A 26,970-nucleotide genomic window follows, 5' to 3' on the forward strand; every position below is an offset into this window, starting at 1 on the left:
CTGTGATAGTGGTGGTAAAAACCAAAAAAAAAAAAATTAGCTCACTGCCATAAGATTCACACAGCTCTCCTTTACCAATATTAAATAGGATCCTATGCTATCACAAGTCACGACTAGCTAGCGAGCCAGAAGGCTAAACAACCGGATTGAGGAATGGCTACTAACTTTAGCTGGTACTAGCCAACTATCTTGCAAAGCATGCCTTTTTCAAATGCAATTAAGTGTGTATAACTAATTGCATTTCATTTTCACACGTTTGAAAAAGGGTTTGATGCTCTACTAACCACTTCAGCAACACACCGTTAAGCTGTAGCCTACATATCCTCCAGCATTGATGCGTGCGTACCTGCAGCTGTTGCGAACCGATTTCATCCTGCAACCTTTGGAAGAAACCAATACCATAGGGAAAGGGGGTGTGACTTTTAGAGGTATTATCTATGACAAAATTAGAAGAATACGTTTGACTCATAATATAAAATGATCATAACTACATATTATAAAAAATAATAATAATAAAATAAAATAAAAATATAAAAAAATCCAGATATCAAAAATCTGGTGAGGCACGTGCCCCTCCCCCCCCCCCCCAACCTTGAATGGGCATGACGCGTCTACAGGGCAAGCTGCATTCATGAGAAATATTTTCATTCTTTTACCTGTGTGGGCATCCTCACCACCCTCTTAATAACTATAAAATAACAATAACACTTCATGTGATTCAATATCCAAGAGGAATATCCCAAGTTTTTCATTTATTCCAGAGTTCCAGACACACACCATGCTTCCCTTAGCACTGTGGTGCTCAGCATGCACCAACTTAACAGTTACCTAATATGAGAAGAATGATGGAGGCTACCACCTATTTGCTCTTAATGCCATTATACCCTTCAGGCATTCATGAGCTTCACAGATAAGGACACTATCAAGTCTATTTTTGTCTGGACATCTTCTGTATTAAAGAAATATCCATCGGATGCAAGAACAGCTGAGTTCACGTGGTCTAATCATTTTTCTTTACATTATGAATCGACATTCACATTAACACAAATATAATTCTCATACTATTTTAAATTTGTCATTGGGATGGATATCTGATGACCAATGGGATATTCACCAACCGTTCTTAAGAAGAATTTTCTTCTTAAAACCCACTTACGCAGTTTTCACGAAGATTCTGACATTTACCAATGTTTTCTTATTTGGGATTTGTTCTTAGGCAAGAACAGAATCTACACACACTCAAGAGCACACTTACGCACATTTGAGTGCTGACATGTTTGTGCAAAATAATTGGTTATTGCGTTTTCTTCAATTCTACAGTTGTATAATATTATAGGATTTAAATTACAATAATATTTTTATCATTTATAATATTTTTTAAATAATTATTTTCATTATTTTACAAAGCATTAAGGTGCCAGGTTCCACCTCAGAGGGTGGTTGCCTCAGCGGGAGTTCATCTGTAAATAAATGATAAAAAACAAACCATTGTAGTGACCTTTTGTTTTTGGGGGTTTCAATTATGCAATGTTTGGTCTATACTGCAAAATCAAATGTTTAAATTTTGAATACAAACTAAGCACTTAGGTAACACTTTCTAAACACTAAACACATGGACATGTTGAAGAAGAGAACACTTATTCAGAGGCGTCACTAGGGGAATGACAGCAAAATGACTGCCAATGCATTTTTTGTGCAGTGTTTTGTGCAGCGACGGGTTTACTCCGATGCAGTTTACAGCCGGTTGATTTAATTAGCGGTATTAATGTGACGAGAAGCGCTTTGTCGTTTGAATCGCTTTGTCGTTTGAATGCATAACACGCCATTCCTTGCGCCCACTCCCATCAGAATTTATTTATTTTGCCTCAGATTTGACATCAAACCATTTTTTTACTTCATCAGTTGTGCGCCCTTCAACGGATACAGCTTAATAACTTCCCAATAATCTATTTTTTTGTATTATTTTATATCCACTACTGACGCTACTAAATATGACAGGTCGTTTGCTGTTCACTTCCCGCAGCAATACCTCCACTTCAGAACTACTGAAGTTTTTCTTACGTTTGAAGTCCGGTGCTCCACCGTCTTTAGATTTTCGTTTGGGCATTATTGACTTCGTTCGCTCTTAACTTTTCTTTTCGATTTCTGTGTGCACACCGCCCTGCAGTCTCATGCCCCTTTATGGGGATTGGCGGGGCGTTTACCTATGCTAATTAGGAACAACTGGCACGCGCTTTACATTTACGAGGACAATGAGATTCATCATTTTAAGAACACATGCAAACAATTCTGCGGTTTAAGAACACGTCGTGAATCTGACGTTGACTTTTCTTAGGATCTTTCTTAAGAACAAATTTAAGAAAAAACTTAGGAAGATATTGGTGAATGAGACCCAATGTTCTTGACAGATGCACAGAAATTACAGACGACAGAAAGAATTTATTTAAAGCAGGGCTACTCAACTACAGGTCCTGCAGGTATTTGCTCCAACCATGCACTACACCACCTGATTTTACTAATGAACTTATTTCCTGAGCCAAGGAGGTAAACAGTGAAAACAGGTGGTGTAGTGCATGGTTGGAGCAAATACCTGTAGGCACTGTGGCCCGCAGAACCTGGAGTTGAATAGCGCTGATCGAACGTGTACTTCAGCATTTTACGTGCATCAACACAAAATAAATCTACCTAGCCTTATTGAATGCCAACACAATTCAAATGAGTAATTTCTATGAGAATAATTTCACGTCTGTACAATCTTGAGTCCCTTCATGCATTGTCCATGACAGTACCAACGCGGACCCAGTTAAAACCATTGGCAGATCTGTCTCAGATCAATTCACATTCTTAAGACAATACCCGGTGTACAGTGATTCAATACAAAACTGACCGTTTAGAGCAGGGGTGGGCAATTATTTTTTACATGGGGCCACATGAGAACAAGAAAATATTATGGAGGGCCGGACCAAAAGGCTGGACAAAAGTCTGCATAATATTAGGCTAATTGTTTTGATTAGTTGGTAAGACTGGTAAGAGTATAAGTTAAAATTGAGCAATGAAAAAGAGAGGTTGTCTTAGGAAAAATGACATTTACTCAATAAAATTTCCTAAAATAATGGTTAACAAAATGTGAACATTTGAACAGTTTTTGATTCATTACATTAGTGACCATTTTCAGCCAAATTCAGTAAGATACATCATATTAGAAAAATAATGATGCCTACATTTGTAGTTAAAACATTTTCACTTGTCACTCATTCTGCGTTTTTCAGTTTTTTCTTGTTCAGTGAGAGAAATCTAGTCTCTGTTGGTCTTTAACAAGTGCATCAAAGTCAGGGTGAATGTTTGAGGTTGAGATGCGAAGCACAGCTGACAGATGATCATCAGTGAGAAAGGATCTGTATCTGGACTTATTAAACTTCATCACTGAGAATGTTTGTTCACATATGTAGGTAGATCCAAAGAGAACAAACATCTTCTGAGCATGTCTCCTCATGTTTGGAAACTTCTCTTGCTTAAGAGAAGAGTAGAATTGCAGCAGTGGTTGTGACTTAAAGTGCTCTGTGAGTACTGCATCAGACTGCAGGTCAATGAGTTCCAGCTGGACATCACTAGGCACATCATCCACATTGCAGGTAAATGGAGAGGAAATCAAGTGCATTTCACTCTCCATTGTTCTGAAATCTTTAAATCGCCTTGAAAACTCATCATGCAGTGCTCCTAACATGGATGAGTACCTGCGGAGGTTATCATCTGATGGTGTGACTTCTTTCAGGGTTTGCATGTGAGTAAGATTGTTGCTCTCCAGTTGCCTCGAAAGAAACTGTAACTTCGTCATGAAAGCCTTCACTAGGTTGTGCATTTCATGGATGAAAAGGCCCTTGCCTTGCAGTTTGGTGTTCAGTGCAGTCATCAGTGCGGTCACATCAACAGCAAATGCAAAATCTGCCATCCACTTCTCATCTGAGAGCTCTGGGATGTCTCTGCCTTTCTTTTCACAAAACTCTCGGATTTCTGCTTTCAGATCCCAGACTCTTTTTAGCACTTTACCCAGACTGAGCCATCTCACAGCTGTGTGATAGCTGATATCAACATGTTCTGTCTCGTGCTCCTCTAAAAGTGCAACAAACTGCCTGTGATTCAATGCTCGTGCCCTAATAAAGTTAACTATTTTAGTTACAACATCAATCACATTGTCAATTTTAAGCACTGACTTGCACAACACATGCTGATGTAAAATACAATGCAAAAATACTACTTTCTGATCTGCGTTGTTTTCAGTCACTTTATCTTGCAAACGTTTCAACAGCCCGACATTTTTCCCTGTTAAATTTGGACAACCGTCCGTTGTAACACCCGTCAGTCTGTCCCATTTCAGTCCCAGCGTGTCCATGCATGCATTTACCTCCGTGAACAAATCGCTCCCCGTCGTTGTCCCTTTCATTGAGCGCATTGCTGCCAGCTCCTCTGTAATCTTGAAGTCCGTTATCCCACGGACAAATACAAGTAGCTGGGCTGTGTCACGGACATCACAGCTCTCGTCCAAAGCCAAAGAGAAAAAGTCAAAATTTGCCACATCACGTTGCAGCTGAAGTTCCAAATTTACCGCAATGTCCTCGATCCTTCTTGTCACGGTGCGCCTGGACAGCGGGACGTGCTCAAAAGCTTCTTTTTTTTTCAGGACATAGTAGGGCTGCAGAGTCCACCAAGCACTCTTTTACGAACTCGCCCTCTGAGAATGGCTTACTGTTTTTAGCGATTTTGTGGGAAATTACAAAGCTGGTCCTGGTTGCTGCATCCCTGGTTGCTGCATCAGCGTCTACCTTTCTTTTTTTAGTTGACATTTTGGGGGTGAAAGTCGTCGAGACAGCTAACGTCCATTCAGTAACACGCACAGAGCCGAAAAGTTTTTTTAGCAGTTTTTTCAGCTCTGTGGTAACACGCATCACGTACGTACCTTACGTCCCTATGCACTACGTAAAAAACACAGGGTGTATAACTTCAAAATAAAAGCCATGCACATTTAATCCACGTATGAGGTAATAAGAAAATACGAAAAAAAAAAAAAAAAAAGTTTATTTTGTAATTTCTTATGAACCTTACGCGGGCCGGTCAGAGTCAACCAAAGGGCCGCATCCGGCCCGCGGGCCGTAAAATGCCCAGGTCTGGTTTAGAGAGTATAAACCCATTTTCAACGACCCTGGCGTTAAACTGACATTACTTCACGACCATACAGCTCGGGATACAAAATAGTGCGCGTGCACGCACTAACAGAACGAAACTTGTGCGGGAGGGTCCATGCGCGCCTGTTTCTTTTTCTGCAACAAAGTTAGATTTGTCGCTTGCATGAATTGCGTTGGTGTAATTAATTACATATGTAAATAATATTATTCCAGTTATTTTGTAACTATTCAAACTGTACATGTTTTAGAGTAGTCGTGTGCATCTTTTAAATAAGGCAGTACAAAGGACCGCCTAATTATTTTGTCAACTACGTAGGAAATACGTTTGCGCTCCTCCTCTGTGCATGGTTTCGGAACAGTGCCGAAATTGCACTGGGAACACACGAGTTAAAGTTTATTACCAAAAATAAACAGATTTACTCGATCTAGACCGTCGGATTCTTAGTTTCGTAAACAGAGGTAAGATTGATAATGGTTTGGGTATGATACCAGTGAAAATCCGCAACTATGAAGATAGGCTTGCACCATAGCGGGCTAGCTAGAGTTAACTTACATCGTTCATGATGCTGCTGGCTACCTTGCCATTCATTGATACTAGCTGGCTAGCTAACTAACAAGTGAACTGGTTTCTAAAATATAGCTGACCAGTTATGATTTAAACGCACGCTTAGATTGGAGTCATTACGTCCATGCGTGTACGACAAGTTAGCAATAGCGAACGTTAGCTACATCTTTTAAAATATCTGGTAAGTTAGGCCCCATTTTTGCGCTATGGTGGTCAGTATCAACGTGCGTTTTAATGTTAACTCTGTATGTTTCTGTTTTGTGCAGGAAAGCCCGTAATAATTAATAATGTCCTGTGACTATAAGCGGTAGCTGACCGCATATAGCCGTTACAAACGTAATTCATTCATATGAGTTGATATTAACTCTGTAACACATTGCTCTACTGTTGTCGGTCTGGTCTTAAAATCGGGTTTATGAAATAAACGGTCCTGCAGCCCCCAGCTCTGGATGTGATTCTCCAAGCAGGGGTGTTCAATTTTATCCGAAAATGGTCCGATTGAAAGGAAAATAAAAAAGAAACCTGCAGATACTGTGGGTCTCCAGTCTTATCCAAAAAGAGCGGGTTGGGTGCAGGTTTTTGTTTTCAGCCCAGCACTGAGACCTCCTGATTCTACTAATCTAAAGCCGCGTTTCCACCAAAATTACCCGGAACTTTCAGTCCCAGGAACTACTTTACCAGGAACTAAAAGGTTCCTTCAGCCAATGGTTGTCTACGTTTCCACCGGGGTCTAAAGTACCGCGAAGATTAGGCAAATTAGCCCACTGACGTTGTCGTCGGTCCATCTGTCATATGATTTCTTCTGTAACCCCATACTACCACCGACGTAGCCTACATTATTTTCTAATAACCGGGACAGCCCGGAGGGGTTTATTCCACTTATATACAACGGGTTACCAACAATGACTATATATGGTTACTTTTGTATTTATTGATTTTCATATATCCTCTCAAACACATTCATTAACAGCAGAAAACATGCACACGTTGTAAACAATTTGCTGTTTTATTACTTTCTCGTCGTAAATTCCATATAGGCTAATCGCAAAATGACAAGAATAGAACGAAAACTCGGACTTGCGTGAAAATGTAAATTAGTAGTGGTACAGCCACCGTTTGCTTTCCTTCGAAGTTACTGCTAGCCGAGCAGCGAAGTGTGCCCTCCAGATGCGAACCATGCACCATAAATGAGTCCATAGTCTTCCTGGTCTTTTCGTGGAATTTAAAAATGGCAGTAAAATTACGGCAGTCTGAAAAAGCTAAAGGGAAGATTACTAGAATTAACCTGTTATTTTACCCGGATAAAAAGTGCGGAAGGTGATTTCCAGTTTGCTTGTACTGTATCACCAATGTTAATTATGCAGAACTACCGCATACCTCACATAACTGTATCAAACGTTTTGAGTCAATTACAACGGGCTAACAAAGAAAATCCGGAAGAAAATATTCAGCAACCGAATTAATCCGTTTGAATGTTTTGGTAGCCTACGTAATATGCTGTCACAGAACGAATGCTTAGCATTGTATAAAACGAATACTAAAGCAAGAAAAGAACAGAAGAGCACACGTTATAATTCCAAGACGTTGACAGGCTATAACCAAAAGTAGGCTACTGCGCCGCATAACATACAAGTTTGATTTGAAGTTATTATGAAAATAAATTGGTTTGCCGCTGCATATTTTCAAACATGGCGGGTAATGGCGGAAAATAAATACAACACAAATGCTACGAGTACTCGACCAATCAGAAATGTTCAGCGCTGCAAGCTCCACCCAAAAGGTTCCTGTACTTTCGGAAAGTACTACCCCCCGAGCAGGAACGTTTTGGGGGGTAAAACAAAGCCCCCAGAACTAAATTTAGACCCTAGTTCCTGCGGTGGAAACGCACTGAGTTCCTCAAAAGGTTCCTAGTTCCGGGGTATAGTTCCTGCGGTGGAAACGCGGCTTAAGTCTTGATTGATGACAACGATTAGTTATCTAGTTGAATCAGTTGTGATGGTGCTTGGCTAAAACAAAAAACTGCACCCAATCTGCTCTTTTTGGATAAGACTGGAGACCCACAATATCTGCAGGTTTTTTTTTTAGTTTCCTTTCAATCAGCAGCAAATTATTGCCCTGAAAACAAGGTATGTGGACTCAACAAATTAAACTCACTGGTGCTGGCCAATCAGCAACTTAAATGAATCCGTGGTGCTGAAACAGCAAAAATGATATGACACTGTTCAGGTTTACATTACATTCATTTGGCAGACGCTTTTATCCAAAGCGACGTACAAGAAGTGCATTTTCATGATCGTAGACAACTGCTGAACACGGGTTCAGTAAGGTACAATTACTTATTTTGTACAGCTATTTCTAGCTGAGAACAATGAACACTAACCTGGTCTAACATCTGCAAAGCCAAACTAGGCAGAAGATTAAGCTAGAGTATTAGGACAAATACAATTTACCAAGAAGTGCAGGGATGGGGCAACATGTAACAAGTGACAAGGAAAAAGGGTTTTTTTTTTTTTTTTTTTTTTTTTTTTTTAATATATATATATATACACAGCATGGTGGTGGTTATTCTAGGTATAGTCTGAAGAGATGAGTCTTCAGGCCACGGCGGAAGATGGATAGTGAGGGGGAGGTTCGGAGAGGGACGGGGAGTTCGTTCCACCACTGGGGAGCTAGGGTGGAGAAGCTCTGTGATCCCTTTGGGCGGGTGGGAGGGGTTACAAGACGCCCTGCTGCTGCAGAGCGGAGTGGTCGAGCAGGCACATAGAATTGAGTCATGTCCTGCAAGTAGATGGGGGCTGTCCTGTTGGCGGCAGTGTAGGCAAGGGTCAGGGCTTTGAATCGGATCCTGGCAGCGACCGGTAGCCAGTGAAGCGATCGCAGCAGAGGAGTGACGTGGGAGAATTTGGGGAGGTTGTAGATGAGCCGGGCAGCGGCATTCTGAGGTTTAATGCCTTGCTTAAAGGTGCAGTGAAACCGGAGTGCCCGGACGAAACCCACGCGGACACAGGGAGAACATGCAAATTCCACACAGAAAGGCCCCAAGTTTCGATTCGAACCCACAGCCTTGCTGTGAGGCGACAGTGCTACCCACTGCACCACCGCCCTAAGGAGACTTGTGTTCTTTAATTATTTATGCTTGCGTTTGTAATATTTAAATCCTCATTAGGAAAGGTGTTCTGCCGTCTTGAGTTGGAGGTTGCGCCAGCTTGTTTGTACAGAAATGTCATTTTTAACGATATTTGAAATGGCTCGCTATTTTGTAAAAAAGCAATTGTGGATTGGGGGATTATGCAGACCTTTGCCATCATGTCAGAAATGTGTTTTTCTCTCTAGCAGTCAGACCTCACCATGGAGACGGACTTGTATGACGAGTTTGGGAACTACATTGGCCCTGAGCTGGACTCTGACGAGGATGATGATCTGGGAGCAGATGACCGTGATGCAGATGAGGTATGTTCACAGACTTCAGTCAAAATGAGTCTGTTTTTCAGACGTAGTCTTGCTCTTCTAAATGGATCAGCCCTATGCTAACCCCTTTACTTCATGCCAGCCAGCAGTGGATGGGCTCCCCCTGAGTCAGGTTCTGCTCAGGGTTTCTTCCTGTTAGCAGCCTGGGAGATTTTCCCTGCCAGCCTCCCCAGGCCTGCTCTTGGGGGGGTTCAGACCCGGATCTCTGTAAAGCTGCTTTGTGACCGTGCCCTTTGCAAATAAAATGAATTGAATTTATGATTTACAGTGGGGTTCTCCTGAAATTCCAGCAGTTGTTTTAAGAAGTTTCTGAGTGCAAGTGCACTGTACCCTCATAACTGAGTGTCCTGGGGCCTGGGGTGCACTGTACCCTCATAACTGAGTGTCCTGGGGCCTGGGGTGCACTGTGCCCTCATAACTGAGTGCCCTGGGGCCTGGGGTGCCCTGTACCCTAATAAGTGAGTGCCCTGGGGTGCCCTGTACCCTAATAACTGAGTGCCCTGGGGCCTGGGGTGTATTGTACCCTAATAACTGAGTGCCCTGGGGTGCACTGTACCCTCATAACTGAGTGTCCTGGGGTGCCCTGTACCCTAATAACTGAGTGCCCTGGGGCCTGGGGTGCACTGTACCCTCATAACTGAGTGTCCCCTGTTTGACCAGGGTGATGAAGACGAAGATGAAGAGCCGGCCGATGCCGATGACGACGTCCCGGGGATGGAGGTGGTGCTGCACGAGGATAAGAAGTACTACCCGACGGCAGAGGAGGTGTACGGGCCGGAGGTGGAGACCATAGTTCAGGAAGAGGACACGCAGCCGCTCACAGGTCAGGCCCACAGGCACTCCGGTCCAGTTAAAGGACACTGCTCTAGCACAGAGGTGGGCAACCAGGGCCAGATCCGTTTCTGGTTTTCATTCCAACCTTTGGGCTTAATCCCTTTGCGCAGATGCCATTTAGGTGGTGTACTATTTAAGGCTTTATAACTCCAGGTGTGAGCATCACAGAGGCTTGGAAAATGGCTAAAATGAAGTAAGACACTTATACTGTTTACAATACTAATCTTAATACCAATGAGGTTATATTCATAATTTAGGTATAAATAAATGGCTTCAAGTGCTTTCATCTTGGCAAAAATGCAGAAATGAAGCTGTTCTCCTTTAGGTTGAAATTAAATACTGAGAGATCACATAACATGCAAAACCAGAATGTGCTGTATAAACAAAGTTTGCTAATTTGTCTCTTTGCCGTCTGTCTCAGAGCCCATCATCAAGCCAGTAAAGACCAAACAGTTCACCCTGATGGAGCAGGAGCTGCCTGCCACTGTCTACGACATGGAGTGAGTGACCTCTTTCTCTCCGGCGCCACCTGCTGGCAGAGCGGATATTGCGCAGTGGTTGGCGGGTGTGTCGGCGGGCTGATATCTGGTGTTGTGCTGTTGGCATCGCCAGACGATTGAGCTGTAATAGGAGTCTGGTGTGGAGACAAGCTGGCCAATCGGCTCTAATCATTCAGCTTGGGGGAGGGAAAGAAGAAACCAAGAGCCAATTTGCATACAAGCCGGGCCGGGTTTGAGTATCCATGTGCTAGAGACTCCTGTCAAAAATAAATAACCCAAACTGGTCAGCCTCTACTGTTCAATAGTTTGTTTTGCTGTCTTTTTATTTAGATTCTTTTCTGTTATTTCCTTTGCACTGTGCACTTTGTTGTATGAAACCTCACTCAGCCTAACATTGTGTGTGCAGGTTCCTGGCAGACCTGATGGACAGTCCCGAGCTGATCAGGAACATCACCCTGTGTGGGCACCTGCACCATGGCAAGGTGAGACCGGTTCTGTCCGGTTTGGACTACCCTATGCCATGGCCCCCTCAGACCAGCGGGTACAAGGCAAAGGCTTGAGTGGGTTCTCATCTGAAGCCTGATGCTTTTGGCCCACTGTCAGGCCTCAGAAGCTCCAGGATCTCTCTAAACTCCTCCCATACAGGGCCTCATCAATATTAATGCAATGCTTCCATCGATCTCTCTAAACTCCTCCCATACAGGGCCTCATCAATATTAATGCAGTGCTTCCACCGATCACTCTAAACTCCTCCCATACAGGGCCTCATCAATATTAATGCAATGCTTCCATCGATCTCTCTAAACTCCTCCCATACAGGGCCTCATCAATATTAATGCAGTGCTTCCACCGATCACTCTAAACTCCCATACAGGGGCTCAGTAATGTTAACATAACACTTCCATTGAAAGATGGCCGTTAATGCCCCTATTTTGATAAAAAGCTGTGATAAGATATTTTTCTATGATGGCTAACGTCGTTCTACATGCATGTGAAACGACACCACAAAACAGCTAACTCACGTAAGACGAAACATTTTTGTAGCTAAAATAGCAAATCATAGCAATTTATGTAGCTAAGGCAGTGCTGTAATATATTGCATAGTTGGTATATAAATTTATTAATCATTACTTGTCTGACATAAGACTCATCTTTTGGCATTTTTGATTGTATAATAGCCAGCTTCCTGTTACACTGCATTCTATGCTGTATCACCACATCTCATGATCGTTTGGGACTTCAGACTCCCGTCTTCATACGGGGCGTAAAAACTGACTGCAGGCTGCTATTGGCTGTGTAGGTTTGCTCATGTGCCCCCGTTGAAGTGACCTGCGGTAAAGGGTGTATATTTGCCCCTGTCAGACCTGCTTTGTGGTAAATGGTGTTTATTTGCCCCTGTATTTGCCCCCGTCAGACCTGCTTTGTGGACTGCCTGATTGAGCAGACGCACCCGGAGATCCGCAAGAGAGACGACTCTGATGTGAGTCTGACTGCAGCTGCCCTCTTGTCACATGACCAGCCTGGTCTCTGCTTCACCAGGATGCTCTTTTTACCGCACCAGAACCGTGAAACACCTGCTTTATTCTGCGTGTGTGTGTGTGCATGTATGTGTGTGTCTTTGCACGTTTGTGGGCACGCAAATACAGTTCATGAAAAGCGAATATTATTGTCTTTTGTCTACTGATAAGTGAGTGAATCTTGTCTTCGGCAGTGTGTACAGCTGAGTGTGTTTGTGCATATGGTCTCTGGCAGTGTGTACTGCTGAATGTGTTAGTGATTGTCTGGTATTGTGTACTAGTGAGTGTGTAAGTGAGTATTGTCTCTGGCTGTGTCTTTGCTCATGCGTGTTTTTCTTTGCTTGTTGCAGCTCCGGTACACAGATATCCTCTTCACAGAGCAGGAGGTAAGACACCTGTGAGACACCTTTAAGACACCTGTGAGATGCCTGCCACCTGTGTTCAGAGTAAACCATCTATAATGGCTTTGTGTCATCTGTCTTTATTCCTCTCTCCACAGAGAGGAGTGGGGATCAAGAGCACCCCCGTCACAATGGTACTGCCCGACTCCAGAGGAAAGTCTTACCTGTTCAACATCATGGACACCCCAGGTATGCAGACCACAGTAGGGCTGGGGGGGGAGCTCCCGCGACTGTGGTGGTGAACCTAAATTTACAATGTAATGATTTGAGTGACACTTTTAGACAAAATAACTTTGCTTTTCAATCCCACAACTTTGTAGGTGATGTCTCATAACACTGTATGTCCGCAGGTCGAGTGCCATAGCGCTGTTTGGTCATGTCATAATGCTGTGTGTGTCTGTAGGTCATGTCCCATAATGCTGTGCGTCTCTGTAGGTCATGTCCCATAATGCTGTGTGTGTCTGTAGGTCATGTCCCATAATGCTGTGTGTGTCTGTAGGTCATGTCCCATAATGCTGTGTGTCTGTAGGTCATATCCCATAAATGCTGTGTGTCTCTGTAGGTCATGTCCCATAAATGCTGTGTGTGTCTGTAGGTCATGTTCCATATTGCTGTGTGTCTCTGTAGGTCATGTCCCGTCATGCTGTGTGTGTCTGTAGGTCATGTCCCATAATGCTGTGTCTGTCTGTAGGTCATGTCTCAATGCTGTGTGTGTCTGTACGTCATATCTCATAATGCTGTGTGTGTCTGTAGGTCATGTCCCATAATGCTGTGTGTGTCTGTAGGTCATGTCTCATGTCTCAATGCTGTGTGTGTCTGTAGGTCATATCCCATAATGCTGTGTGTCTCTGTAGGTCATGTCCCATAATGCTGTGTGTCTCTGTAGGTCATGTCCCATAATGCTGTGTGTGTCTGTAGGTCATGTCCCATAATGCTGTGTGTCTCTGTAGGTCATGTCCCATAATGCTGTGTGTGTCTGTAGGTCATGTCCCATAATGCTGTGTGTGTCTGTAGGTCATGTCCCATAATGCTGTGTGTCTATGTAGGTCATGTTCCATAATGCTGTGTGTCTGTAGGTCATGTCCCATAATGCTTTGTATCTCTGTAGGTCATGTCCCATAATGCTGTGTGTCTCTGTAGGTCATGTTCCATATTGCTGTGTGTGTGTGTAGGTCATGTCCCATAATGCTGTGTGTGTCTGTAGGTCATGTTCCATATTGCTGTGTGTCTCTGTAGGTCATGTCCCGTCATGCTGTGTGTGTCTGTAGGTCATGTCCCATAATGCTGTGTGTGTCTGTAGGTCATGTCTCAATGCTGTGTGTGTCTGTACGTCATATCTCATAATGCTGTGTGTGTCTGTAGGTCATGTCCCATAATGCTGTGTGTGTCTGTAGGTCATGTCTCATGTCTCAATGCTGTGTGTGTCTGTAGGTCATATCCCATAAATGCTGTGTGTCTCTGTAGGTCATGTCCCATAAATGCTGTGTGTGTCTGTAGGTCATGTCCCATAATGCTGTGTGTGTCTGTAGGTCATGTCCCATAATGCTGTGTGTGTCTGTAGGTCATGTCCCATAATGCTGTGTGTGTCTGTAGGTCATGTCCCATAATGCTGTGTGTCTCTGTAGGTCATGTCCCATAATGCTGTGTGTGTCTGTAGGTCATGTCCCATAATGCTGTGTATCTCTGTAGGTCATGTCCCATAATGCTGTGTGTCTCTGTAGGTCATGTTCCATATTGCTGTGTGTGTGTGTAGGTCATGTCCCATAATGCTGTGTGTGTCTGTAGGTCATGTTCAATATTGCTGTGTCTGTCTGTAGGTCATGTCCCATAATGCTGTGTGTGTCTGTAGGTCATGTCTCATGTCTCAATGCTGTGTGTGTCTGTAGGTCATGTTCCATATTGCTGTGTATGTCTGTAGGTCATGTCCCATAATGCTGTGTGTGTCTGTAGGTCATGTCCCATAATGCTGTGTGTGTCTGTAGGTCAAGTCCCATAATACTGTGTGTGTCTGTAGGTCATGTTCCGTAATACCTTTGTGTTTGTAAGTCATATGACATAATGCGCTATGTGTCCATAGGCCATGTGAACTTCTCCGATGAGGTGACTTCAGGGATCCGGATTTCAGATGGCATTGTGCTCTTCATCGATGCAGCAGAGGGGGTGAGCAAGCTTTTCCCATGTCTCACAGCTAAAGCTTGATTCTGTGAGCTTGCTTCTCTGTGTCATTGTGCATAGCTATCTGTGTTTCCCTCTGACTGTCTCTGTGCTTGATTCCCTGTGCCTGGCTCTCTGTATTTGATTCCATTCCCTGTGCCTGGCTCTCTGCGTTTGATTCCATTCCCTGTGCCTGGCTCTCTGCGTTTGATTCCATTCCCTGTGCCTGGGTCTCTGCGTTTGATTCCATTCCCTGTGCCTGGGTCTCTGTGTTTGATTCCCTGTGCCTGACTCTCTGTGTTTGATTCCCTGTGCCTGCGTCTCTGAGTTTGATTCCCTGTGCCTGGGTCCTGAGTTTGATTCCCTGTGCCTGGCTCTCTGTTTGTGATACCCTGGCTGTGTCTAAATCAGTCTCCTTACTGCTGTGTCCTCAAAGTATGTACTGTCTACTAAGCAAAAGGTGTGCTGTTCAGTGCATTTTGTTAGGGCAGCATGTGAGAAATATCCAGCTGTACTGTGGGAGTGTCGTTAGACGTCCCGCCCTTGCGCGGCCATGCTCTTGTGTCTTTGTTGTTGTTGAAGGAAAACGCACTGCTGCGTGTGATATTTATGGTACCAAAATGGTTGTTTACCTTAAAAGTGTGCTCCTAAATATACTCAGTGAAACCCGTAGACTATAGAAAGATGTGGACAAAGTCGCTGTGACATTACCCATTGTCTCTCCATGGGCTTGGTGAACAGAATTTTGAACCTCGGGAAGTGTAGTTTATGGACGCCGCCATGTTGTACAAATTGGAGCCAGGTTGAAGTCGGGTTGTCCACTAAGCGCGTAAAACACAGGCTGGTTTGGTCGCTGGGTGGATCCCCAGCAGTAGGTGGAGCCTCAGCAGTGGGTGGAGCCCCAGCAGTGGGTGGATCCCCAGCAGTGGGTGGATCCCCAGCAGTGGGTGGAGCCTCAGCAGTGGGTGGAGCCCCAGCAGTGGGTGGATCCCCAGCAGTGGGTGGATCCCCAGCAGTGGGTGGAGCCTCAGCAGTGGGTGGATCCCCAGCAGTGGGTGGAGCCTCAGCAGTGGGTGGAGCCCCAGCAGTGGGTGGATCCCCAGCAGTGGGTGGAGCCTCAGCAGTGGGTGGAGCCCCAGCAGTGGGTGGAGCCCCAGCAGTGGGTGAGTGTGCTGATTCTGGCCCTGCTGCCCCAGGTGATGCTGAACACGGAGCGGCTGATCAAGCACGCGGTGCAGGAGCGGCTGGCCATCACCATCTGCATCAACAAGGTGGACCGGCTCATCGTGGAGCTCAAGCTCCCGCCCACCGACGCCTACTACAAACTGCGCCACATCGTGGATGAGGTCAACGGCATGCTCAGGTACCGGGCTGGGGGCGGGGCCTTACCATGTACGGGCTGGGGGCGGGGCCTTACCGTGTATGGGCTGGGGGCGGGGCCTTACTATGTACGGGCTGGGGGCGGGGCCTTACCGTGTGTGGGCTGGGGGCGGGGCCTTACCATGTACGGGCTGGGGGCGGGGCCTTACCGTGTACGGGCTGGGGGCGGGGCCTTACTATGTACGGGCTGGGGGCGGGGCCTTACCGTGTGTGGGCTGGGGGCGGGGCCTTACTATGTACAGGCTGGGGGCGGGGCCTTGCCGTGTGGGCGGGGCCTTACCATGTACGGGCTGGGGGCGGGCCCTTACCGTGTGCAGGTTTGGGGCGGGGCCTTACCTTGGGGTAAGGTAAGGCCTTGCCGCGTGCTGACGGCTGGGCTGTACTGTTGCCCAAGTAAGCCAGGTGAACGCACTTGCATGCTTCTAAACTAATCTGCTCTGGATTAGAGCGTCTGACGGAATGCTGTGCAATTTGTGAAAGAACTGGGGCCAAAGTACGAACATAGTGCACTGCCTAGTACACACTGCTGCACTGCATAGTACACACTGACTCTGAGGGTCACTGTTTTCCCTCCTACCACAGAAAAACTGCTGTTAAGATTAAGAATCAGACAGGATTGACCTGAACACAGGAGTTGAGTATCTGGTGACTCTATATCTAGATCTGTGATTCTACTGCGTAGCAGCTAATGCTAACACGTCTCTGCCTCCAGCACATACTCCACAGATGAGAACATGGTGGTGTCTCCACTGCTGGGGAACGTCTGCTTCGCTAGCTCCCAGTACAGCATCTGCTTCACCCTGGGATCCTTCGCCAAAATCTACTCTGACACCTATGGTAAGTACACCCTACTAGTCCACTTTTACACCAGTGCTTAGCACAAACAATTACTCTAATCTTAGACCTGTACTAAATCCACAGTACTACTGTACACTTACACCTAACATCTGCAATAGGTACACTCTACTATATTACTTTTACGCCTACTGTGCACTAAGTACACACCTGCTCTAATCTTAGACCTATACTAAATAGACTATACTACTGTACACTTGCACCTAACACCTACGGTAACCACACACTAGTAGTCTACCTTTGCGCCTATGATTAGTAACACTACTACTTCCAAACCGTAGTAAAGACACATTGTACTACTCTAACAGTGTGTAAGTACACACTGTGCTACTCCACTCTTACACCTGTAGAAAGTACACACTGTGCTACTCCACTCTTACACCTGTGGGAAGTACACACTGCTACTCCACTCTTACACCTGTGGGAAGTACACACTGTGCTACTCCACTCTTACACCTGTGGGAAGTACACACTACTACTCCACTCTTACACCTGTGGGAAGTACACACTGCTACTCCACTCTTACACCTGTGGGAAGTGCACACTGCTACTCCACTCTTACACCTGTGGGAAGTACACACTGCTACTCCACTCTTACACCTGTGGGAAGTACACACTGCTACTCCACTCTTACACCTGTGGGAAGTACACACTGCTACTCCACTCTTACACCTATGGGAAGTACACACCGTGCTACTCCACTCTTACACCTGTGGGAAGTACACACTGCTACTCCACTCTTACACCTGTGGGAAGTACACACTGCTACTCCACTCTTACACCTGTGGGAAGTACACACCGTGCTACTCCACTCTTACACCTGTGGGAAGTACACACTGCTACTCTCCTCTTACACCTGTGGGAAGTACACACTGCTACTCCACTCTTACACCTGTGGGAAGTACACACTGCTACTCCACTCTTACACCTGTGGGAAGTACACACTGCATTTTTCACTTGTTGTCGTGTTCCCCACACCTGAGGCTCGCTGCTAATCTGAAGTTTCTGCGTTTTAATTGTGTTGCAGGAGACATCAACTACAACGAGTTCGCCAAGAGGCTGTGGGGAGACATTTACTTCAACCCCAAAACGTGAGCGCAATCCGTTTATCTGTGCCAGGCTGTTTCCAGGCATTACCTGACAACCAACAGAGGTTTCCAGCAAATTTTACTCTCTGAATATCGCTGAATGCAGAAAGTAGATTTCTATTCTGTGGGGTAACTTAATATTTCCAGTGTACACATTTTCTTTGCTCTGTTCCCGTTTTGTGGCCATGGTTCGTGTTATATATTACGACCGTCGTCATTTCCCTGGATTCTGTGCGTTCTTAGGGGCACATTCTTGCGTGTAGGATTTTTATTAGGCTGAATTCTGCTCATTGAAAAGCCTTATGAGTTGCCTTTGTGGTCAGCTGTAGATGTATATGATTATCCTTTGGCTTGAGTGTGAAATGTCATTCCGAGGTGTGAGCCTGTTCCTTTAAATTACGTTTGGGCCTCGTGGGAGTGGAGCGAACCTTGACTTCAGTCAGGCGTTAAAACGCGGTCGGTGATGGTCGCTCGGAGCGAAACTGAGAGCTCAGATTTTAGAGAGGGCGAGTGAAGGGATGCCCAGACCAAAACGCCTCTCTCTGCGCATACGTGTGCGCACACATTCAGAGGACTGCATCATCAGTGCTGTTTCCAGGCCTCACCTCCACTCTCCCTCCCTCCAGGCGCAAGTTCACTAAGAAAGCCCCTAACAGCAGTGCCCAGCGCAGCTTTGTGGAGTTTGTGCTGGAGCCTCTCTATAAGATCCTGTCCCAGGTGAGCCAGCACACTCACACACGCAAGCTTGCTCACACACACACACTGGTGGTGGGGGATGTGGACACCTCTCTCCTGCAGGCACACACACACACACACACACACACTGATCTCGCCGCCCCCCCTCCTGCTCAGGTGGTGGGGGATGTGGACACCTCTCTCCCGCGGGCACACACACACACACACACTCTCTCACACACACACACACACACACACACACACACTCTGATCTTGCTCTCCCCTCTCGCTCAGGTGGTGGGGGATGTGGACACCTCTCTCCCGCGGGTTCTGGATGAGCTGGGGATCCACCTGACCAAGGAGGAGCTGAAGCTGAACATCCGGCCGCTGCTGCGTCTGGTGTGCAACCGCTTCTTCGGCGAGTTCACAGGTACTGCGGGCGTGAGCGAGCCTGTCCCTTTAAATCACCTTCAGCACAGTCCTGTCCAGCAGATGGCGTGAGCCTGTCCCTTTAAATCACCTTCAGCACGGTCCTGTCCAGCAGAGGGCGTGAGCCTGTCCCTTTAAATCAGATTCAGCATGGTCCTGTCCAGCAGAGGGCGTGAGCCTGTCCCTTTAAATCACCTTCAGCACGGTCCTGTCCAGTAGAGGGCGTGAGCCTGTCCCTTTAAATCACCTTCAGCATGGTCCTGTCCAGCAGAGGGCGTGAGCCTGTCTCTTTAAATCACCCTCAGCACAGTCCTGTCCAGCAGAGGGCCTGAGCCTGTCCCTTTAAATCACCTTCAGCATGGTCCTGTCCAGCAGAGGGCGTGAGCCTGTCCCTTTAAATCACCTTCAGCACGGTCCTGTCCAGCAGAGGGCGTGAGCCTGTCCCTTTAAATCACCTTCAGCACAGTCCTGTCCAGCAGAGGGCGTGAGCCTGTCCCTTTAAATCACCTTCAGCACGGTCCTGTCCAGCAGAGGGCGTGAGCCTGTCCCTTTAAATCACCTTCAGCACGGTCCTGTCCAGCAGAGGGCGTGAGCCTGTCCCTTTAAATCACCCTCAGCACACTCCTGTCCAGCAGAGGGTGTGAGCCTGTCCCTTTAAATCACCTTCAGCACGGTCCTGTCCAGCAGAGGGCGTGAGCCTGTCCCTTTAAATCACCTTCAGCACGGTCCTGTCCAGCAGAGGGCGTGAGCCTGTCCCTTTAAATCACCTTCAGCACGGTCCTGTCCAGCAGAGGGCGTGAGCCTGTCCCTTTAAATCAGATTCAGCGCGGTCCTGTCCAGTAGAGGGCGTGAGCCTGTCCCTTTAAATCACCTTCAGCATGGTCCTGTCCAGCAGAGGGCGTGAGCCTGTCCCTTTAAATCACCCTCAGCACAGTCCTGTCCAGCAGAGGGCCTGAGCCTGTCCCTTTAAATCACCTTCAGCATGGTCCTGTCCAGCAGAGGGCGTGAGCCTGTCCCTTTAAATCACCTTCAGCACGGTCCTGTCCAGCAGAGGGCGTGAGCCTGTCCCTTTAAATCACCTTCAGCACAGTCCTGTCCAGCAGAGGGCGTGAGCCTGTCCCTTTAAATCACCTTCAGCACGGTCCTGTCCAGCAGAGGGCGTGAGCCTGTCCCTTTAAATCACCTTCAGCACGGTCCTGTCCAGCAGAGGGCGTGAGCCTGTCCCTTTAAATCACCCTCAGCACACTCCTGTCCAGCAGAGGGTGTGAGCCTGTCCCTTTAAATCACCTTCAGCACGGTCCTGTCCAGCAGAGGGCGTGAGCCTGTCCCTTTAAATCACCTTCAGCACGGTCCTGTCCAGCAGAGGGCGTGAGCGCTTGCTTCCCCTGAGCGAGGTGCTGTCTGTTCTTTTTCAGGGTTCGTGGACATGTGCGTGCAGCACATCCCCTCGCCACATGGGGGCGCCAGGAATAAGATTGAACACAGCTACACCGGAGGCCTGGACTCTGACCTGGGGGAGGCCATGACAGAGTGTGACCCTGACGTGAGTGGAGTTGGGGGGTGGGGGTGGGGGTGGGGGGTGAGGACAAGTTAGGGGGAAACCGTTGTCAGCAGGGGTGGCAAAGGGGATTCACTCAGAGCTCTACAGTACTCTCATTTAGGAGTATTTGCCCCTGACAATTAATGTGCACTAACTGGATGATTAATTTAGGGGTGCAGGTACTAATTGGTATGCATGATTTATACTTTGACAAAAATGATGTATGTTGCATAACACTTTCTCAGTGTTGCACCGGACTAGAATCATACTTAGTCGTGCAATGTTGATTGGACAGCCAGGAATTCACTATCATAGTTGTGTTTTTTTTTTTGTTGTTGCTCCATTTGTTGCTTATTTTGGTGTTGATGAACATGAAGGGGACCAGGGGACCAGATGCGGTCAATTAAGTCATTGAACCGTTTAGCCGACATCCTATAACCATTGAATGCTTCTATTCATCTAGCATGCAACCTGTCTGCTGAACTAGGCTGGAACATACTTGCCTTGTTTTTCCCCTCGTTTGCTGTATGTTGACCCACCACTGTCTTTTTGCCATTGACGTCGTTTTTCTAACAGAAGAATTTCCTCCTCTTCTATTTCTCAATAATTTCCGCGGGCGCTGCAACGTTTTCACAGATGTAAACGTCAGCAGTTTGGTGTCTCGTTACCAAAGAGACGGCAGAACCCTCCCCCCAGGCCTTTTGTGAAGTATAAATGCAAATCACTTTGTCGCACGACGCTTGTCGAAAGGGTCGTGCGACAAAGTGTGAATCAGGCTTTAGCTGTGCTCCTGATGTGCTCCTTGGAATAACTGTTAGATAGAGCGCTGGAGGTATTGGCAGTGGTGCCAGTGTTGTACGGGCTTAGTGCTGTGGATGGTTTTTCCTGTAAACAGAAGTCTTGTATGCATTACACTGATTTTGGGGTGAAGCTGCTCCTCTGTAAAGCACAGGCTGTTTGTGTGCAGGGTCCTCTGATGTGCCACACTACTAAGATGTACAGCACGGAGGACGGGGTGCAGTTCCACGCGTTTGGGAGGGTGCTGAGCGGGACCATCCAGGCGGGACAGCCCGTGAAAGTTTTGGGGGAGAACTACACCCTGGAGGACGAGGAGGACTCCCAGGTCTGCACCGTGGGACGACTCTGGATCTCTGTCGCTAGGTAACCACCCTCAACCTCCCTGACAACCACACTCCCTGCAGCATCATCCCAATCTACCCCCTTCACCAAGAATGAGATTTTTCTTGAATGGTTCTGATGTGACCGGTAGTCTTCAATGCATAAACCAAGAGGCCGAGGACTTGGGTATGTCATAACTAGGGTTGGGTACTGAAACCAGGTTCCACTATGGCTTTGGTTCCGATACGACCAGTACCTACAAGTCAAAATCACAGATTTAGGTGCTTGTTTTTAGTGCCACACACCTTTGTTGGCTAACTTTGCACTCTGTCCGCTCAGTCAGTGACAGCAGGTACCATTAGCAAGCTGGCTAACGTTACACTCACTCTGTCCACTCAGTCAGTGACAGCAGGTACTGAATATAAAGGCATGACTAGATGCTCTTCCTCTTTCTGGCTCTGTACCACAGGTACCAGGTGGAGGTGAACCGGGTCCCAGCTGGAAACTGGGTCCTCATTGAGGGGTGCGACCAGCCTATCGTCAAGACGGCCACTATCACAGAGCCGCGCGGCAACGAGGAGGTGGGTGTGCTCCCCCTGCTGGTGGCTCGTGGAGTTGCAGGGGTGTTCTCTGTAGCGGCGTCGCTAACGTCAGTGTTCTCCTCAGGCTCAGATCTTCAGGCCGCTGAAGTTCAACACAGCCTCCGTCATTAAGATCGCCGTGGAGCCGGTCAACCCCTCTGAGCTGCCCAAAATGCTGGACGGCCTCAGGAAAGTCAACAAGAGCTACCCCTCCCTCACAACCAAGGTACAGTGCCTTACTATGATAGTACCTCTCCACTTATACTATGATAGTACCTCTCCACTCATACTATCATAGTACCTACTCCACTCTTACTATGTTAGTATCTCTCCACTTGTACTATGATGGTACCTACTCCACTCGTACTGTGATGGTACCTACTCTACTCTTAGTATGATAGTACCTACTCCACTCATACTATCATAGTACCTGTTCCACTCTTACTATGATAGTACCTACTCCACTCTTACTATGATAGTACCTACTCCACTCTTACTATGATAGTACCTACACCACTCGTACTATGATAGTACCTGCTCCACTCACACTATGATAGTACCTACTCCACTCACACTATGGTACTACCTACTCCACTCGTACTATGATAGCACCTGCTTCACCCTCACAACAAAGGTAGAACCTTATTTTTCCCTTTACCATAGTAGTACCTGCTACACCCTTACACTGATAGTTACACCTCCCTCACTACCCAGGTACAAAGCCTTACTGCTATGGTGCATACTTCACTCTTACTACAGTATGTTAGTACCGCCTTCACTTTTACTATGATAGTACCCTCTCCACCCTCACAGTCAAGGTATAGAACTGTACTATAATGGCACCAGTCGGATGGGTTAGCTGTGCAGTGGTATAGCAGTGAAATGGAGGGTTTTCCCACGTAGTTGTGGTGACAGTAGTGGTCATGTGACTGACTGCAGCGCTGTCTATTGGCTGTTCAGGTGGAGGAGTCTGGAGAGCATGTCATCCTGGGCACAGGCGAGCTGTACCTGGACTGCGTCATGCACGACCTGCGCAAGATGTACTCCGAGATCGACATCAAGGTGAGCGCGTCCTCCCTCCGCCACAGCCAGCAGGGTGAACAGGGTTATCGCCCTGCTGTGTGTCAGCCAGCACATACTTGTCTGCTCTTTAACGATTGGCCAACAGAGGTAGCAGCAATGTGATTGGATGTCTAATATAATTAGGCATTCCAAATTGGGATATAACAGCGTGGGAATATTTTTGTATTTTTTGTAGAATTTTGAGCGTACACACATTATAAACACACAATAAATCCTCCTAAAATGCTTTAAATGTATCTCTGTGTATAATGATAATAATTTCATTATAATTGTTTATAATATGTTTATAACTAACTTTAGATGTTGGCCAACATGGCAGAATGGTTCCTGTTCAGTGTGACTGCACTTCTCTTGCGTATGGTGAACGGCGGATGTGAATGATTGGTGTGTCTGTTAATGATTGGTTTGTCTGTGAATGATTGGTGTGTCTGTGAATGATTTTTGTTTCTGTGAATGATTGGTTATCTGTGAGTCATTGGTGTGTCTGTGAATGATGGTGTTTCTGTGAATGATTGGTTTTTCTGTGAATCATTGGTGTGTCTGTGAATGACTGGTGTGTCTGAATCATTGGTGTGTCTGTGAATGATTGGTTTATCTGTGAATGATTGGTGTGTCTGTGAATGATTGGTTTATCTGTGAATCATTGGTGTGTCTGTGAATGATTGGTGTGTCTGTGAATGATGGTGTTCCTGTGGCCCCACCCCAGGTCGCTGACCCCGTGGTGACTTTCTGTGAGACGGTGGTGGAAACCTCCTCCCTTAAGTGCTTCGCAGAGACGCCCAATAAAAAGTCAGTTCGCTGATTTTGTTTTTTGTTTTTCATTCCCTATTTACATCCAGTCCTATCTGAGCTGAGTGTGTCTGTGTGTTTGTGTCAAACACTGCTGATGTCACACACACAATTAGGAATGTACTGATAAGTAAAACCAGCATCGTGAAGTGGATGTGTCCCAGCTTGATTTTAAAGACTGTTAGAGGAAATCTGGGGGCTGCTGGGTAGGTCATCCTGTGAAAGGCTCTGTTCGAGAGTGTCACGAACCAGCGACCCCTGGTGGTCAGTCAGGTGTCTGCATCTTAAGCTTCACATGAAGGGTCCTCCTGCAACTCTTCCCGTCTGTGCGCGCCACCCTCGAGAACTACTGCGTGACGAGCGTACACGTGCTAGTCTGTGCTCTCCGGAATCCTCAGAGGAGGCTGGAGTTAGCGTCGCAGCATAAAGCCTGATTCGGCATTCCAAACTGCTGGGGAAACGTTTTAAAAAGTAGAACTAAAACACTGGGCTTTGTAGTGCTGCACAGTAGTGCCTGTTCGGTGGATGTGGGTGAAATTCTGTTAATTGCACAAAAAGCGTGCGTCTGTTGAGCTGCGCTGCTGTTGTATGTGTGATGAGCTCTGTTCTGGTGGACGGGTGATGTGAGGTCACTGCACCTCCAGACCTGTGCTCCTCAGCGTTGTGACTGACGGCCGGTTTGTGTGACGCACAGAAACAAGATCACCATGATCGCCGAGCCGCTGGAGAAGGGCCTGGCCGAGGACATCGAGAACGAGGTTGTGCAGATCACCTGGAACAGGTAGGGACCGAACAGGAGCTAAATTTATACCCCAGCCAGAGCTTTTGCCCTCTGACAGCCGATTGCAGGGGGAGAACGTTCCCCAATAAACCCAAATACTGCCCCCGGAGGCATCGGCCATGATGTATGATGTCATAACTGCTCTTGCAGGTCTCTGTGTGTTTATAAGTGTCTCCTGTGTCTTTTGTTAAACATTTGATTGACTGTAGTTGTAATTAACTTGGCCTACCAAGGACTCGGGTCAGGTGTATTATTTTAAACATTAATCCTGTAGACATCAGTGAAAATTTAGCAGATTACTGACACTTTTAAAAGTATAATTTCCACCAATATTGAGAACATTCCTTGTTTGCATTACTTTGCATACGATTTTGGCGAGTATCGCGTTTAGTTGGAAATGGCCTGGTGTCCGCAGCAGTGATTTCAGATTTGACCAGCGTCTAAACACATAAATTAGTTGGCATATGTAAAATGATTTGACCCCAGGGCTAGGCCAGTAGACCAGGTCCTTAGTTCCCCATTTTACGCACCATCATCTTCTCTTAATTCTCCTCCTTCTCTTTCTCTCACTCGTGTAGGAAGAAGCTGGGAGAGTTCTTCCAGACCAAGTATGACTGGGATCTGCTGGCTGCTCGGTCCATCTGGGCCTTCGGACCCGACACCACAGGGCCCAATATCCTGGTGGACGACACGCTGCCCTCTGAGGTCAGATTTAGTGCAGCGGACTGTGTGAAAGCCCGCTGCTTCACATGTCCGTTCCCATGCATGCAGTCATGTTTAGCCTGCACAGGGAAGTAGGCATGCACTGCTTTGAGCTGAATTCTGTGTGTGTATGTGTGTGTGTTATTGTTATAAATTCTGTGTGTGTTTGTGTGTGTGTGTGTTATTAATACTGTGTGTGTGTGTGTGTGTGTGTTATTAATGATCTGTTTGTGTGTGTGTGCAGGTGGATAAGGCTCTGTGTGTGTGTGTGTGTGTGTGTGTGTGTTGTTAACGCTCTGTGTGTGTGTGTGTGTTATTAATGCTCTGTTTGTGTGTGTGTGCAGGTGGATAAGGCTCTGTGTGTGTGTGTGTGTTATTAATGCTCTGTTTATCTGTGTGTGCAGGTGGATAAGGCTCTGTGTGTGTGTGTGTGTGTGTGTTGTTAACGCTCTGTGTGTGTGTGTGTGTTATTAATGCTCTGTTTGTGTGTGTGTGCAGGTGGATAAGGCTCTGTTGGGCTCAGTGAAGGACAGTATCGTGCAGGGCTTCCAGTGGGGGACCAGGGAGGGGCCTCTGTGTGATGAGCGTGAGTACACCCCCCCCAACCCCCCCCCCCCCTCCCCCCCAAGTAAACCTGTGGATTTCTCACTGTATTCAGAGACACTTTAAATAAATCTAATTTGAGTTAAAAACAAACTAGCAAAAACGTTTGTTGATTTATCATGTTAAGATGAATAATTTGTTTAGTAACTATATTAAAACCAAGTTTATCATTGTCTATTACCCAACTATTTGAAAAACTGTGGTACAATTTTTTCTTAGCATATTACCTCCAACATTATTGTCTCCAACATTTGCAAATATCACCCCCCCAACTCACCCCAACACTCCTCCAGACAAGCCTTCCAGCACCGCCCCCCCCCCCCCAATATGCACACACAATCACTGAAGACCCCCCTCTCCTCACAACCCAGTGCAGAACGTTCTGTTTCCTCTCTAACGCCCCCCCCCCTCTTCTTCAGCCATCCGCAACGTGAAGTTTAAAATCCTGGATGCAGTCATCGCTCAGGAGCCCCTGCACCGCGGGGGGGGCCAGGTGATCCCCACGGCCCGCAGGGTGGTCTACTCCGCCTTCCTCATGGTGAGCCTCCTCCTCCTCCCTCCCCCCCCCCCCGGACTGAAACAGGCCTTCTGCGTTTCCACGGACACACACGTTTCTGTCAGTCACAGCTCCCCGTCCTCTTCCTTAGTTTCCTTCTGTAACATGCCCGATGAAGCACATAAAAGCATCCTGCACATTTTAACGCTAAGCAATATTCATATACATTT

The 26,970-nt window shown here is 46.7% G+C and overlaps 1 protein-coding gene across 2 annotated transcripts in view; it reads left to right on the top strand.

Moving 5' to 3' along the window:
- The first annotated feature begins 5,482 nt into the window (after window positions 1-5,482).
- The window catches only part of eftud2 (elongation factor Tu GTP binding domain containing 2), a 28,362-nt gene continuing 6,874 nt past the window's right edge, over window positions 5,483-26,970 (top strand). Inside the window, exons 1-24 of one of the 2 annotated variants that reach the window (XM_035398042.1) lie at window positions 5,483-5,639; window positions 9,082-9,195; window positions 9,874-10,036; window positions 10,469-10,547; window positions 10,954-11,029; window positions 11,962-12,027; window positions 12,415-12,450; window positions 12,564-12,654; window positions 14,543-14,625; window positions 15,816-15,982; window positions 16,712-16,836; window positions 17,882-17,945; window positions 18,569-18,659; window positions 18,912-19,047; window positions 20,462-20,589; window positions 21,554-21,747; window positions 22,175-22,286; window positions 22,372-22,512; window positions 23,247-23,348; window positions 24,076-24,158; window positions 24,853-24,939; window positions 25,518-25,644; window positions 26,140-26,227; window positions 26,664-26,782. In XM_035398042.1, coding sequence (XP_035253933.1) covers window positions 9,094-9,195; window positions 9,874-10,036; window positions 10,469-10,547; window positions 10,954-11,029; window positions 11,962-12,027; window positions 12,415-12,450; window positions 12,564-12,654; window positions 14,543-14,625; window positions 15,816-15,982; window positions 16,712-16,836; window positions 17,882-17,945; window positions 18,569-18,659; window positions 18,912-19,047; window positions 20,462-20,589; window positions 21,554-21,747; window positions 22,175-22,286; window positions 22,372-22,512; window positions 23,247-23,348; window positions 24,076-24,158; window positions 24,853-24,939; window positions 25,518-25,644; window positions 26,140-26,227; window positions 26,664-26,782 — 2,460 coding nt within the window. In that variant the 5' untranslated portion in view covers window positions 5,483-5,639; window positions 9,082-9,093. Of the gene's footprint in view, window positions 5,640-9,078; window positions 9,196-9,873; window positions 10,037-10,468; window positions 10,548-10,953; window positions 11,030-11,961; window positions 12,028-12,414; window positions 12,451-12,563; window positions 12,655-14,542; window positions 14,626-15,815; window positions 15,983-16,711; window positions 16,837-17,881; window positions 17,946-18,568; window positions 18,660-18,911; window positions 19,048-20,461; window positions 20,590-21,553; window positions 21,748-22,174; window positions 22,287-22,371; window positions 22,513-23,246; window positions 23,349-24,075; window positions 24,159-24,852; window positions 24,940-25,517; window positions 25,645-26,139; window positions 26,228-26,663; window positions 26,783-26,970 lie in introns of both variants that reach the window. The other variant, XM_035398041.1, reaches the window with a different exon arrangement.

This window comes from Anguilla anguilla, chromosome 17 (assembly GCF_013347855.1).
Source record: "Anguilla anguilla isolate fAngAng1 chromosome 17, fAngAng1.pri, whole genome shotgun sequence".
In the NCBI taxonomy this organism is placed as follows: Eukaryota; Metazoa; Chordata; class Actinopteri; order Anguilliformes; family Anguillidae; genus Anguilla; species Anguilla anguilla.